The sequence below is a fragment of the Pseudorca crassidens genome, chromosome 14 (assembly GCF_039906515.1).
Source record: "Pseudorca crassidens isolate mPseCra1 chromosome 14, mPseCra1.hap1, whole genome shotgun sequence".
NCBI lineage: Eukaryota > Metazoa > Chordata > Mammalia > Artiodactyla > Delphinidae > Pseudorca > Pseudorca crassidens.
The window spans coordinates 26,576,840-26,590,028 of NC_090309.1; the positions used below are offsets into that span (position 1 = coordinate 26,576,840).

The following is a 13,189-nucleotide window of genomic DNA, read 5'->3' on the forward strand; positions in this document are numbered from 1 at the left end:
GGTTCCTGCTCTTCTTCTCATGTCCTCTTCCTGAGTAGCTGCTTCATTTCCCAAGCTAGCCGCTACCAGCTCTATGGCAATTACTCTCACCTCCACATTCCCACAGTCCCAATGCCTCCTGCCTGATCCAGACTAAAATTACAGATTGCTTATTGGACATCCCCACCCAGATGACCCTCCAAAACAGAATCCTCGTCCCCTACCCTCGATGCTGCTGTGCCTCCTGGGTTCCCTACTTCAGAGTCCTTCCCCTCGGTCCTTCAAGCTAGAAATCTGAGTTGTCTAGACCCCTTGCTCTCCCTCATGCCCACACCCACCTGCACACCTTTCTGGTGCCCCTCCCCTCAGAAATGCTCTGCATCCTCCCTGCTATCCCTGCTGGCCCTGCTCTGCTTCTGGCTCTGGTCCTGTCCAGCACAGCTTCCTGACTGGTCTTCCTGACTCCACCCCATCTTCAAACCCAGCAGTTCCCAAAGTATGGTCCCCAGGCCAACTGGAAGGCAGCGACTGCATGATCTGGAACGTGTTAGAAATGCAGATCCTTAGGTTTCACCCAGATGGGCTGAATCAGAAACCCTGGGGGTAGGACTCAGCCGTCTGTGTTTTACAAACCTCTCCCCTCCCACCCAGGTGTCCAGGATACCTACCCTACCTACCCTTCACCAGAAGAATTGAATACCTGCTTACGCTGTCCTGGGCCCCCAGGTGACTCAGGCCAGGGGTTAGAAGCTTGTGTGAGGGGAAACAGGTGAGGAGGGCACATGGGATTGCTTTCCCAGGTATGGATGGCATTTCCCTTCGGCTTTTAGCTGTCCTGGACTTGCACCAGACCAGGCTCAACTGCACCCACTTTGGAGACACTGCATGGAGTTCTCAGTGGGCTTGGGTGTCATGACACAATGGCTCGGTGTAGGTCTGTCTTGCCCATTAACTAAGGACTGAGGCAGGCAAAGGTATGGGTAAGGAGCGGCCACTGCTTAGAGAACCCAGAGGAAAGAAGTAGGGAAGGCTTTTCATGGAGGCTTGTGACTGCCCCTGTAGAGAAGGGACACCGTAGCCATCATGAGGTATACTTACTAATCTTTTGACCATTGGCCTCAGTGCTCAGTACCAAGTCTAAATTCCAGGCTCCCTGGGAAGCTTCCCTGAGTCTTTCTGGTCCCTAAAAAAGCCCTCGCTGTGGATGGTGGGGGGCATGCAGGGCAACAGATGAGGTGGGAAATGTCCAGCAGGGACACAGTGCTGTCAGTCCTGACTGGGCGGGGTAGCTAAGAGCCAGTGCCCAGGTCGTGTGCTACCCGCTAGTCTCCCTCCTTGGGAGACTCCATTCTCTTCTAATCATTCTGCACTGTGGCCAGGGTGAATGTTCACACCTTGGTTGGCACAATCCGCTTATAAACAATAAAGAGCCTATAATCAAAGGGAACTGGTTGTGGTTCAGGGTCGAAACAGTCCAGAGATCACAGAGGAAAGCTATCTGAATTAACTGAAGCCCTTAGGAAATGCTTAGGGAGGTGGAGTCTGCCTTGACTTTGGTAGAGAGAAAAGAGGTGGAGGAGACCAGAGGTTAAACCAGGTGCCAGAGGTACTCAGTTTTTTATAGTATGAGGAATCCCACCCTTAAACAGTTATTTCTTTATTTTTTCTCCTGGTTTCAAAAATAATGCAAAAAATTCAAAGAATACAAAATTGTGTATCGTTTCCAACAATTTCATACAGACCTGAGTCAGAGATGGCTCAGACATGCTTTCAGTATGATGTGTATTCTTTCAGATTTTTCCTAGATTTTTTGAACTAATTTTTATATTATTTTATAAAAACAGGATTATGTTATAACATATGTTTTTACAACTGTTCTGAAACTTCCCATGTTCTCTTAATAATACTCTTGGATGGCTGTCCAAATCAGTTCATATAATTTTTTAAACCCTAACATAGTTTTCCATAGTAGGGATATACCATAATATATATTTTTTAACATAAAATTTTTAACCAATATTCTATTGATGGGCTCTTGAGTCATTTCCAATTTTTCACTTATGCAAACATTGCTGCAGTTAATAAAACTTTATAAATTGTGCCCTTCTGTGTGTGTGTGAGTATATCTACATGGTAACTTTCCAAAGTGGAATTGTCTGATCAAGCACGAACATTTGAAATATTGATGGAAATGGCCAAACTGTCCTCCAAAAAGGTTGTACTAGTTTACACTCTTGCCAATAGTGTATGAGAACATTTCCTTCTTCATACTCTTTCAGACCCTGAGTGTCAATGGTTTTTTTTGGTCCATTACATTTGTTTATTACCTTTGGAAACATGCTAATTTTCATGTGACTCACCACATAAGAATTGGTTTAGTTTTTTCTTCCCGATTATAAAAGAAATTCATTCAATGGTTTGTTTGTTTGTTTTTTTTAAAGGAAAATGTGGAAACAGGTGTTTGCATCTTAAGATGTTTGTTTTGGTGGACAGTTGGTCAACTGAGCATCTTTGCTTCTCTGGCTCTCTTTGTGCCCAAAAGAACCATGTGGTAATTAGCCATCTTTTAAACATTTCCTAATCCAAAAGGAGAAATTTAGCATCTTCTTGTTTTAAAATTAAAATTCTAAATTATTTGATAACTCATGAGAATGAACATGTTTGGCAGTTATTAAACCTTTTTGGGGTGGGGTCCTTCTCTGAGAATGGCTGGCTCATGTCTTTATTTTTCTATTGGATGTTTTGCCTTTATCTTCTTGAGTTTTAAGAGTTCTTGGTATATTTCATTAGTGATACCATTAACCTTTTGTTTATCACAAGGGTTGCAATTATTTTCCTGCCAGTTTAACATTTATTTGCCTTTTGGTTTTGTCTGGTAGCATTTGCCTTATTGGAGTTTAATCAAATGTTTTCCCTTTTTGGTGTCTGTGTTTCATAACATCTTTAGTTCTTTTATTTTCTATTTTATTTTTAATTGTGGTAAAATACACATAACATAAAATTTACCATTTTAACAATTTTAAGTGTTCATTTCAGTATTAATAAGTATATTCACTTTGTGTGCAATCTTCAGAACGATTTCATCTTGCAGAACTGAAACTCTGTACCCATTAAACTACAACTCCCTATTCCTCTTTACAGCCACCATTCTGCTTTCTGTCTGGATTTGACAATCCTGGGTACCTCATATAATTGGAATCATACAGTATATGTCTTTTTGTGACTGGCTTATTTCACTTAGCATAATGTCCTCAAGGTTCATCCATGGTGTAGCACATGTCAGAATGTCCTTTCTTTTAAAGGCTGAGTAATATTCCATTGTATGTATGTACCACATTTTGTATATCCATTCATCCGTTGAAAGACAGTTGGGTTTTTTCCACTTCTTGGCTACTGTGAATAATGCTGCCATAAACATGCATGTACGAACACCTCTTCAAGACCCTGCTTTCAATTCTTTTGGGTATATACTCAGAAGTGAAATTGCTGGACCACATGGTAATTCCATTTTTAACTTTTTCAGGAACTGCCACACCGTTTTCCACAGCGGCTGCGCCATTTTATATTCCCACCAACTGCTCACAAGTGTTCCAATTTCTCCACTTCCTTCACCAACACTTTTTGATAGTTGCCGTCCTAATGGATGTGAAGTGGCATATCATTGTGTGTGTGTTTTTTAAACTAAACAGACTTTATTTATTTTTATTTTTTTTTATTTTCCGGTACGCGGGCCTCTCACTGCTGTGGACCCTCCCGTTGCGGAGCACAGGCTCCGGACGCGCAGGCTCAGTGGCCATGGCTCACAGGCCCAGCTGCTCCCCGGCATGTGGGATCCCCCCAGACCGGGACATGAACCGGTGTCCCCTGCACCGGCAGGCAGACTCTCAACCACTGCGCCACCAGGGAAGCCCCAGACTTTATTTTTTAGAGTAGTTTAGGTTTACAGAAAAATTGAGCAGAATGTACAGAGGGTTCCGTATATCCCCTACAACTACTCATGCATAGCTTTCCCCGCTAGCACACTCCCAACTAGAGTGGCACACGTGTTAAAACTGATGAACCTATTGATACAATGACATATCATTAACCCCCAAGTTTACATTAGAGTTCACTTTTGGTGTTGTACGTTCTCTAAGTTTAGAAAATATATAATGTCGTGTATCCATCATTATAGTATCATACAGGACAGAATCATTGTCCTAAAAATCCTCTGTGCTCCACTTACTCATCCCTCCCCACTCTCCAAACCCTGCCAATCACTGATCTTTTTATTGCCCCCATAGTTTTGCCTTTTCCAGAATGTCATATAGTTTACATTGTATAGTATGTAACCTTTTAAAACTGGCTTCTTTCACTTAGTCACATGCATTTAAGGTTCCTTCATGTCTTTTTATGGTTTGATAGCTGATTTCTTCTTTTTTTAAATTAATTAATTAATTAATTTTTGGCTGCATTGGGTCTTCACTGCTGCGCGCGGGCTTTTCTCTAGTTGCGTCGAGCGGGGTCTACTCTTTGCTGCGGTGTGCAGGCTTCTCATTGCGGTGGCTTCTCTTGTTGTGAAGCACAGGCTCTAGGCACGTGGGCTTCAGCAGTTGTGGCACATGGGCTCTAGAGTGCAGGCTTAGTAGTTGTGGCACACGGGCTTAGGTGCTCCGCGGCATGTGGGATCTTCCCGGACCAGGGATCAAACCCATGTCCCCTGCACTGGCAGGCAGATTCTGAACCACTGTGCCACCAGGGAAGCCCCTGCTTTCTTTTTAGTAGTGAATAATATTCTTTGCTCTGGATGTACCACAGTTTATTTATCCATTCACCTACTGAAGGACATCTTGATGCTTCCAAGTTTTGTTAATTATGAATAAAGCTGCTCTAAACATCCTCGAGCAGGTTTTTGTGTGTACATAACATTTTCAACTCATTTGAGTAGATCCCAGGAGTGTGATTTCTGGATCATATGGTGAGAGTATGTTTAGTTTCGTAAGAAACTTCAAACTGCCTTCCAAAGTGGCTGTACCATTTTGCATTCTCACCAGCAATGAATGAGAGTTCCTACTGCTCTGCATCATTGTGGTTTCGATTTACATTTGAGCACTTATTATTTTTTTTTGATTTTATTTATTTATTTTTTACATCTTTATTGGAGTATAATTACTTTACAATGGTATGTTAGTTTCTGCTTTATAACAAAGTGAATCAGTTATACATATACATATGTTCCCATATCTCTTCCCTCTTGCGTCTCCCTCCCTCCCACCCTCCCTATCCCACCCCTCTAGGTGGTCAAAAAGCACCGAGCTGATCTCCCTGTGCTATGCGGCTGCTTCCCCCTAGCTATCTATTTTACGTTTGGTAGTGTATATATGTCCATGCCACTCTCTCGCTTTGTCACAGCTTACCCTTCCCCCTCTCCATATCCTCAAGTCCATGCTCTAGTAGGTCTGTGTCTTTATTCTCATCTTACCCCTAGCTTCTTCATGACCTTTTTTTTTTTTCTTAGATTCCATATATATGTGATAGCATACAGTATTTGTCTTTCTCTTTCTGACTTACTTCACTCTGTATGACAGACTCTAGGTCCATCCACCTCATTACAAATAGCTCAATTTCGTTTCTTTGTATGGCTGAGTAATATTCCATTGTATATATGTGCCACATCTTCTTTATCCATTCATCCGATGATGGACACTTAGGTTGTTTCCATCTCCAGGCTATTGTAAATAGAGCTGCAATGAACATTTTGGTACATGACTCTTTTTGAATTATGGTTTTCTCAGGGTATATGCCCAGTAGTGGGATTGCTGGGTCATATGGTAGTTCTATTTGTAGTTTTTTAAGGAACCTCCAAACTGTTCTCCATAGTGGCTGTACCAATTCACATTCCCACCAGCAGTGCAAGAGTGTTCCCTTTTCTCCACACCCTCTCCAGCATTTATTGTTTCTAGGTTTTTTGATGATGGCCATTCTGACTGGTGTGAGATGATATCTCATTGTAGTTTTGATTTGCATTTCTCTAATGATTAATGATGCTGAGCATTCTTTCATGTGTTTGTTGGCAATCTGTATATCTTCTTTGGAGAAATGTCTATTTAGGTCTTCAGCCCATTTTTGGATTGGGTTGTTTGTTCTTTCGATATTAGGCTGCATGAGTTGCTTGTATGTTTTGAAGATTAATCCTTTGTCAGTTGCATCATTTGCAAATATTTTCTCCCATTCTGAGGGTTGTCTTTTGGTCTTGTTTGTGGTTTCCTTTGCTATGCAAAAGCTTTGAATTTACATTAAGTCCCATTTGTTTATTTTTGTTTTTATTTCCATTTCTCTAGGAGGTGGATCAAAAAGGATCTTGCTGTGATTTATGTCACAGAATGTTCTGCCTATGTTTTCCTCTAAGAGTTTGATAGTTTCTGGCCTTACATTTAGGTCTTTAATCCATTTTGAGATTATTTTTGTGTTTGGTGTTAGGGAGTGATCTAATCTCATACTTTTACATGTACCTGTCCAGTTTTCCCAGCACCACTTATTGAAGAGGCTGTCCTTTCTCCACTGTACATTCCTGCCTCCTTTATCAAAGATAAGGTGACCATATGTATGTGGGTTTATGTCTGGGCTTTCTATCCTGTTCCATTGATCTATCTTTCTGTTTTTGTGCCAGTACCATAGTGTCTTGATTACTGTAGCCTTGAAGTATAGTCTGAAGTCAGGGAGCCTGAATCCTCCAGTTCCATTTTTCGTTCTCAAGATTACTTTGGCCATTCGGAGTCTTTTGTGTTTCCATACAAATTGTGAAATTTTTTTGTTCTAGTTCTGTGAAAAATGCCAGTGATAGTTTGATAGGGATTGCATTGAATCTGTAGATTGCTTTGGGTAGTAGAGTCATTTTCACAATGTTGATTCTTCCAACCCAAGAGCATGGTATATCTGTCCATCTATTTGTATCACCTTTAATTTCTTTCATCAGTGTTTTATAATTTTCTGCATACAGGTCTTTTGTCTCCTTAAGTAGGTTTATTCCTAGATATTTTATTCTTTTTGTTGCAATGGTAAACGGGAGTGTTTTCTTGATTTCACTTTCAGATTTTTCATCATTAGTGTATAGGAATGCCAGAGATTTCTGTTCATTAATTTTCTATCCTGATACTTTACCAAATTCATTGATTAGCTCTAGTAGTTTTCTGGTAGCATCTTTAGGATTCTCTATGTATAGTATCATGTCATCTGCAAACAGTGACAGCTTTACTTCTTCTTTTCCGATTTGGATTGCTTTTATTTCTTTTCCTTCTCTGATTGCTGTGGCTAAAACTTCCAAAACTATGTTGAATAAGAGGGGTGAGAGTGGGCAACCTTGTCATGTTCCTGATCTTAGAGGAAATGCTTTCAGCTTTTCACCATCGTGGACGATGTTGGCTGTGGGTTTGTCATATATGGCCTTTATTATGTGGAGGAAAGTTCCCCCTATGCCTACTTTCTGGAGGGTTTTTATCATAAATAGGTGTTGAATTTTGTCGAAAGCTTTCTCTGCATCTATTGAGATGATCACATGGTTTTTCTCCTTCAGTTTATTAATATGGTGTATCACGTAGATTGATTTGCGTATATTGAAGAATCCTTGCATTCCTGGAATAAACCCCACTTGATCATGGTGTATGATCCGTTTAATGTGCTGTTGGATTCTGTTTGCTAGTATTTTGTTGAGGATTTTTGCATCTATGTTCATCAGTGATATTGGCCTGTAGTTTTCTTTCTTTGTGACATCCTTGTCTGGTTTTGATATCAGGGTGATGGTGGCCTCGTAGAATGAGTTTGGGAGTGTTCCTCCCTCTGCTATATTTTGGAAGAGTTTGAGAAGGATAGGTGTTAGCTCTTCTCTAAATGTTTGATAGAATTCGCCTGTGAAGCCATCTGGTCCTGGGCTTTTGTTTGTTGGAAGATTTTTTTTTTTTTAACAATCTCAAATGTTTATTGCCTTCATAACAAAACAAAATATGAAGCTCAGAACTGGATCACTTGGCCCTTTCTCTTCTTATCTCCTCCCAGCTCAAAATGCTTGCATCTCTTAATAGCCAGCATTTTCTTAAATCTGCTGTTAGTATCAACACATTCAAGCCTCAGCACAATCTTCTTTGTAGTTTTAGCCTTTTTCCGGAAAATCGGCTTAGTCCGCCCACCATAGCCACTCTTCTTTCTGTCATAACGCCGCTTTCCCTGGGTATACAGAGAATCCTTGCCCTTCTTGTACTGTGTCACTTTGTGGGGTTGGTGCTTGCCACACTTCTTACAGAAAGTCCGGCGGGTTTTAGGAACGTTCACCATGTTTTCGACAGCGCTATCAGCACGGCTGTTGGAAGATTTTTAATCACAGTTTCAATTTCAGTGCTTGTGATTGGTCTGTTCATATTTTCTATTTCTTCCTGATTCAGTCTTGTCAGGTTGTGCATTTCTAAGAATTTGTCCATTTCTTCCAGGTGGTCCATTTTATTGGCATAGAGTTGCTAGTAGTAATCTCTCATGATCCTTTGTGTTTCTGCAGTGTCAGTTGTTACTTCTCCTTTTTCATTTCTAATTCTATTGATTTGAGTCTTCTCCCTTTTTTTCTTGATGAGTCTGGCTAATGGTTTATCAATTTGGTTTATCTTCTCAAAGAACCAGCTTTAGTTTTATTGATCTTTGCTATCCTTCATTTCTTTTTCATTTATTTCTGATCTGATCTTTATGATTTCTTTCCTTCTGCTAACTTTGGGGTTCTTCTTGTTCTTCTTTCTCTAATTGCTTTAGGTGCAAGGTTAGGTTGTTTATTCGAGATGTTTCCTGTTTCTTAAGGTACGATTGTATTGCTATAAACTTCCCTCTTAGAACTGCTTTTGCTGCATTCCATAGGTTTTGGGTTGTCGTGTCTCCATTGTCATTTGTTTCTAGGTATCTTTTTATTTCCTCTTTAATTTCTTCAGTGATCACTTCGTTATTAAGTAGTGTATTATTTAGCCTCCATGTGTTTGTATTTTGTAGAGATCTTTTCCTGTAATTGATATCTAGTCTCATAGCATTGTGGTCGGAAAAGATACTTGATACAATTTCAATTTTCTTAAATTTACCATGGCTTTATTTGTGACCCAAGATATGAACTATCCTGTGGAATGTTCCGTGAGCACTTGAGAAAAATGTGTATTCTGTTGTTTTTGATGGAATGTCCTATAAATATCAATTAAGTCCATCTTGTTTAATGTATCATTTAAAGCTTGTGTTTCCTTATTTATTTTCATTTTGGATGATCTGTCCATTGGTGAAAGTGGAGTGTTAAAGTCCCCTACTATGAATGTGTTACTGTCGATTTTCCCTTTTATGGCTGTTAGTATTTGCCTTATGTATTGAGGTGAGCACTTATTTATAATGTCAAAAAATTTCTCCCATTTCACAGTTGTTGATGTTTCAATTTCTCTGAAGGAAGGAAACAGCATATCTCATTTATCCAGACACTCTTTAAAATAAAATTTTGTCTTTTTATGTTTTGTCAAAATAGAAATTCATTGATGTCTTCTGCTTTAAAAGGAGTTCAAAACATTTCAAGAAAAAAAAAGAAAATGTATGAAATGGAAGATAAAAATCCCCACCATCCAGACAACCATTATGAACAGATATTTTTCAATACAAATACACATTTATAGTACTGTACACACTGCTTTATATGCCGCATAATTTATTTCACTTTTTATTATCTTTCATTTGCCACTAGAATATCAACTCTAGAAAGGCAACAAGTTCTTTGCTTTTTTGCTCATTGCTGTATCCTCCATGACTACAGGAGGACCTGACACATGTGGGCCCTCAAGAAACATCTGTTAAATGAAGAAATAAATAAATCCCACTTTTAATCACTAAACAAAATGTCTTGGAATTTCTTATTTTTTCTGTGTCCATAAACATAGATTTTCATCATTATCCACTTTATTAGCTGCATATATTTCAATGTATTTATCAAACTACCCTTTACTGATTGACTGTAATAAGTAGTTTCCACTTTGTCACTATTATAAACAATACTGTGATGAATATGCTTTTACTTATGTGTGGGTACCTATGGGATTATATCCTTAGATCATTCCAAAAGGAGAAATTTCTTGGTTAAGTAGAATACACATTTAAAAATGTATATGGGCTTCCCTGGTGGCGCTGTGGTTGAGAGTCTGCCTGCCAAGGAAGGGACACAGGTTCGAGCCCTGGTCTGGGAGGATCCCACATCCTGTGGAGCAACTGGGCCCGTGGGCCACGGTTGCTGAGCCTGCGCGTCTGGAGCCTGTGCTCTGCAACAAGAGAGGCCGCGATAGTGAGAGGCCCGCACACCGCGATGAAGAGTGACAAATTATACTAATGCCCTCACATTTTATTTCACCATTTTATTTTAATCATTAGTTTCTAGAATTAGTATTAAGGCCTCTTTGGGGACCAGAATTTGGTTTGCCACTTTTTATACTTGATATCTTTCTTCTACAAACATGTTATTGAATTTTTGTCACCACCCATTAGAGGATTTTACTGATTGTTGGGATGATTTTGTACTGACTGACATTCCCTCAATTTTTATTCCAAACTGCCATTTTTTTAGTGGTGCCAATATGGTGACTTCTGGGTTCTTAGAGCTCATTCTTACATCTACTCGGTTGTAGCCATAGGATCTCAGATAGGGAGGTATACTGGCTGCCCACCTTGGGCCTCTTGTAGGTGCTGTGAGGATCAAAATCCAGAATTCTGTCTACTCACACTGAATTGACTGGTTCGCTGATCACATTAGCAGTTGGGTGATTGATGTTCTGTTCCATGTATTACTTGGTAATAAGTATAAACTACTGTTGATATTGTTGATAAACCCAAATTCTCTTTAAAATGAAAGGAATATTGTTCCCCATCTAGACCACAGGTTGGCAAACTACAGCCCTCAGGCTGGCCACCTGTTTTTGCAAATAACGTCTTCTTGGAATTCTGCCATTCCCATGTTTATGCACTGTCTCTGGCTGCTTTGTGCTACAACAGTAGAGTTGATTGGCTGTGACAGAGACCAAGTGGCCTGCAAGCCTAGAATATTTACTATCTGGCCCTTTAAGAAACAGTTTGCCAACCAACCCTTGATCCAGACTATCAGAAGTTGCCAGATAATCATTGTTTCACAGCAAGGGGAGTTGGATGTGTTTAAGGGATAGTTTAATCAAACTATGCCTGAAACCTCCTTCACCACTTTAGAGTTATACCTGAATTCATTAGAATTCTTGAGTCCTGTTAGATCTTGGTTTGGAGCTCTCTTTTTTTAAAATCTTTTTATGGCCTTTGTTTTAAAGTCTGTTTTGTCTGATATGAGTATTGTGACCTCTGCTTCCTTGTCATTTCCACTTGCATGAAATATCTTTTTCCATCCCCTCACTTTCAATCTATGTGTGTCCTTTGCCCTAAAGTGGGTTTCTTGTAGGCAGCATACTGTAGGCTCTTGTTTTTTAATCCAATCTGCCACTCTGTGTCTTTTGATTGGAGTATTTAGTCCATTGACATTTAAGGTAATTATTGATAGATATGTATTTATTGTCATTTTAAACCTTGTTTTCCAGCTGATTTTTTATTTCTTCTTTGCTCCTTTCGTTATCTTTCTGTTTTTCCTTTTGGTTTGGTTTGATTTGGTTTTGGTTTGATGATTTTCTTTTGTATTATGCTTGCGTTCTCTTCTTTTTGGTTTTTGTGAATCTATTGTGTTTTTGATTTGTGGTTACCTTGTTTTTCAAGTATGTTAACCCACTACTATATCTACTTGCTTTAGACTGATAGTCATATAGGCTCAAACACATTCTAAAAAAAAAAAATCATCTACATTTTCTTACTGTCATCCCTTACATTTTATGATTTTGATGTCCTCTTTTACATTTTCATGTTTATCCTTTTGCTATTCATTTTGGTTATTGCTTTCACAAAAATTTATCTTATATATTTTTTTAATCTGTATACTGGCTTATTTAAGTGATTAACTTTCCAATTGTGATATTCTCTAACCTATAGACTCTTGCTTCTTTTCTATTTTTTTAAATAGATCTTTATTGGAGTATAATTGCTTCACAATACTGTGTTAGTTTCTGTTGCACAACAAAGCGAATCAGTCATATGCATACACATGTCCCCATATCCCCTCCCCCTTGAGCCTCCCTCCCACCCTCCCTATCCCACCCCTTTAGAAAACTTTTCATTACTTCTTTTATGATAGGTTTAGTATTGCTGTATTCTTTTAGTTTTTGCTTGTCTTAGAAATTCTTTATCTCTCCTTCTATTCTAAATGATAATCTTGCTGGGTAGAGTATCCTAGGTTGTAGATTTTTCCCTTTCAGGACTTTGAATATACCTTGCCACTCCCTTCTGGTCTGCCACATTTCTGTAGCGAAATCAGCTGATAGCTTTATGGGGGTTCCCCTGTAATTAACTCTTTGTTTTTCTCTTGCAGCCTTTAGAATCCTCTCTTTAACTTTGGCCATTTTAATTATAATATATCTTGGTAGGTCTGTTTAGGTTCATCTTGTTTGGGACCCTCTGTGCTTCCTGTACCTGAATATCTGTTTCCTTCTTTAGGTTTGGGAAGTTTTCAGCCATAATTCCTTCAAATACATTTTTGATCCCTTTCCTCTTTGTTCTCCTTTTGGGATCCCTATTACGCATAGTTTGTCACACTTTACATTATCCCATAGGTCTCTTAGACTGTTTTCATTTTTTTCTTTTGTCTTTGTGTTCTGATTGGTTGATTTCCATAATTCTATCTTCCAGATCACTTATTCATTCTTCTGCATTATTCAATCTGCTATTTATTGCCTTTAGCTCAGGTTTTGTCTTGGCAAATGAGTTTTCTACTTTTTTTGGCTCCTCTTTACAGTTTCTGGTTCCTTTTTTTACAGGAATCTGCATTTCTGTCAATAGCTTTTCTTAATTCCTTCAGTATTTTTATTATCTCCTTTTTGAACTCATGTCTATTAGACTGAAGAGGTCTGTTTCATTTTTTATTCTTTCAGGGAATTCTCTTGATCTTTTAATTGGGAGTGGTTCCTCTGCTTCTTCATTTTGCTTATATTTCTCTTATTCTATGAGTTTAGGAGAAACAATTATCTCCTGTGGTCTTGGAGGGCTATTTTTATGTGGGAGCATCCCTGTGTAGCCTGCGTGGGTTTTAATATTTTTGGTGAGAGGACTGTTTTATGGA

The 13,189-nt window shown here is 39.0% G+C and overlaps 1 protein-coding gene across 1 annotated transcript; it reads right to left on the reverse strand.

The window, feature by feature from the left end:
• Positions 1-7,904: 7,904 nt before the first annotated feature.
• LOC137205615 (large ribosomal subunit protein eL42-like) lies at positions 7,905-8,305 on the reverse strand. Its single transcript, XM_067703894.1, has one exon. The coding sequence runs from the start codon at positions 8,284-8,286 to the stop codon at positions 7,966-7,968; it is 321 nt and encodes a 106-aa protein (XP_067559995.1). The 5' UTR covers positions 8,287-8,305; the 3' UTR covers positions 7,905-7,965.
• Positions 8,306-13,189: the final 4,884 nt, after the last annotated feature.

Excerpts from the sequence above, each read along its gene's own strand:
- LOC137205615 (XM_067703894.1), bottom strand. The coding sequence starts at position 8,286 with ATGGTGAACGTTCCTAAAACCCGCCGGACTTTCTGTAAGAAGTGTGGC.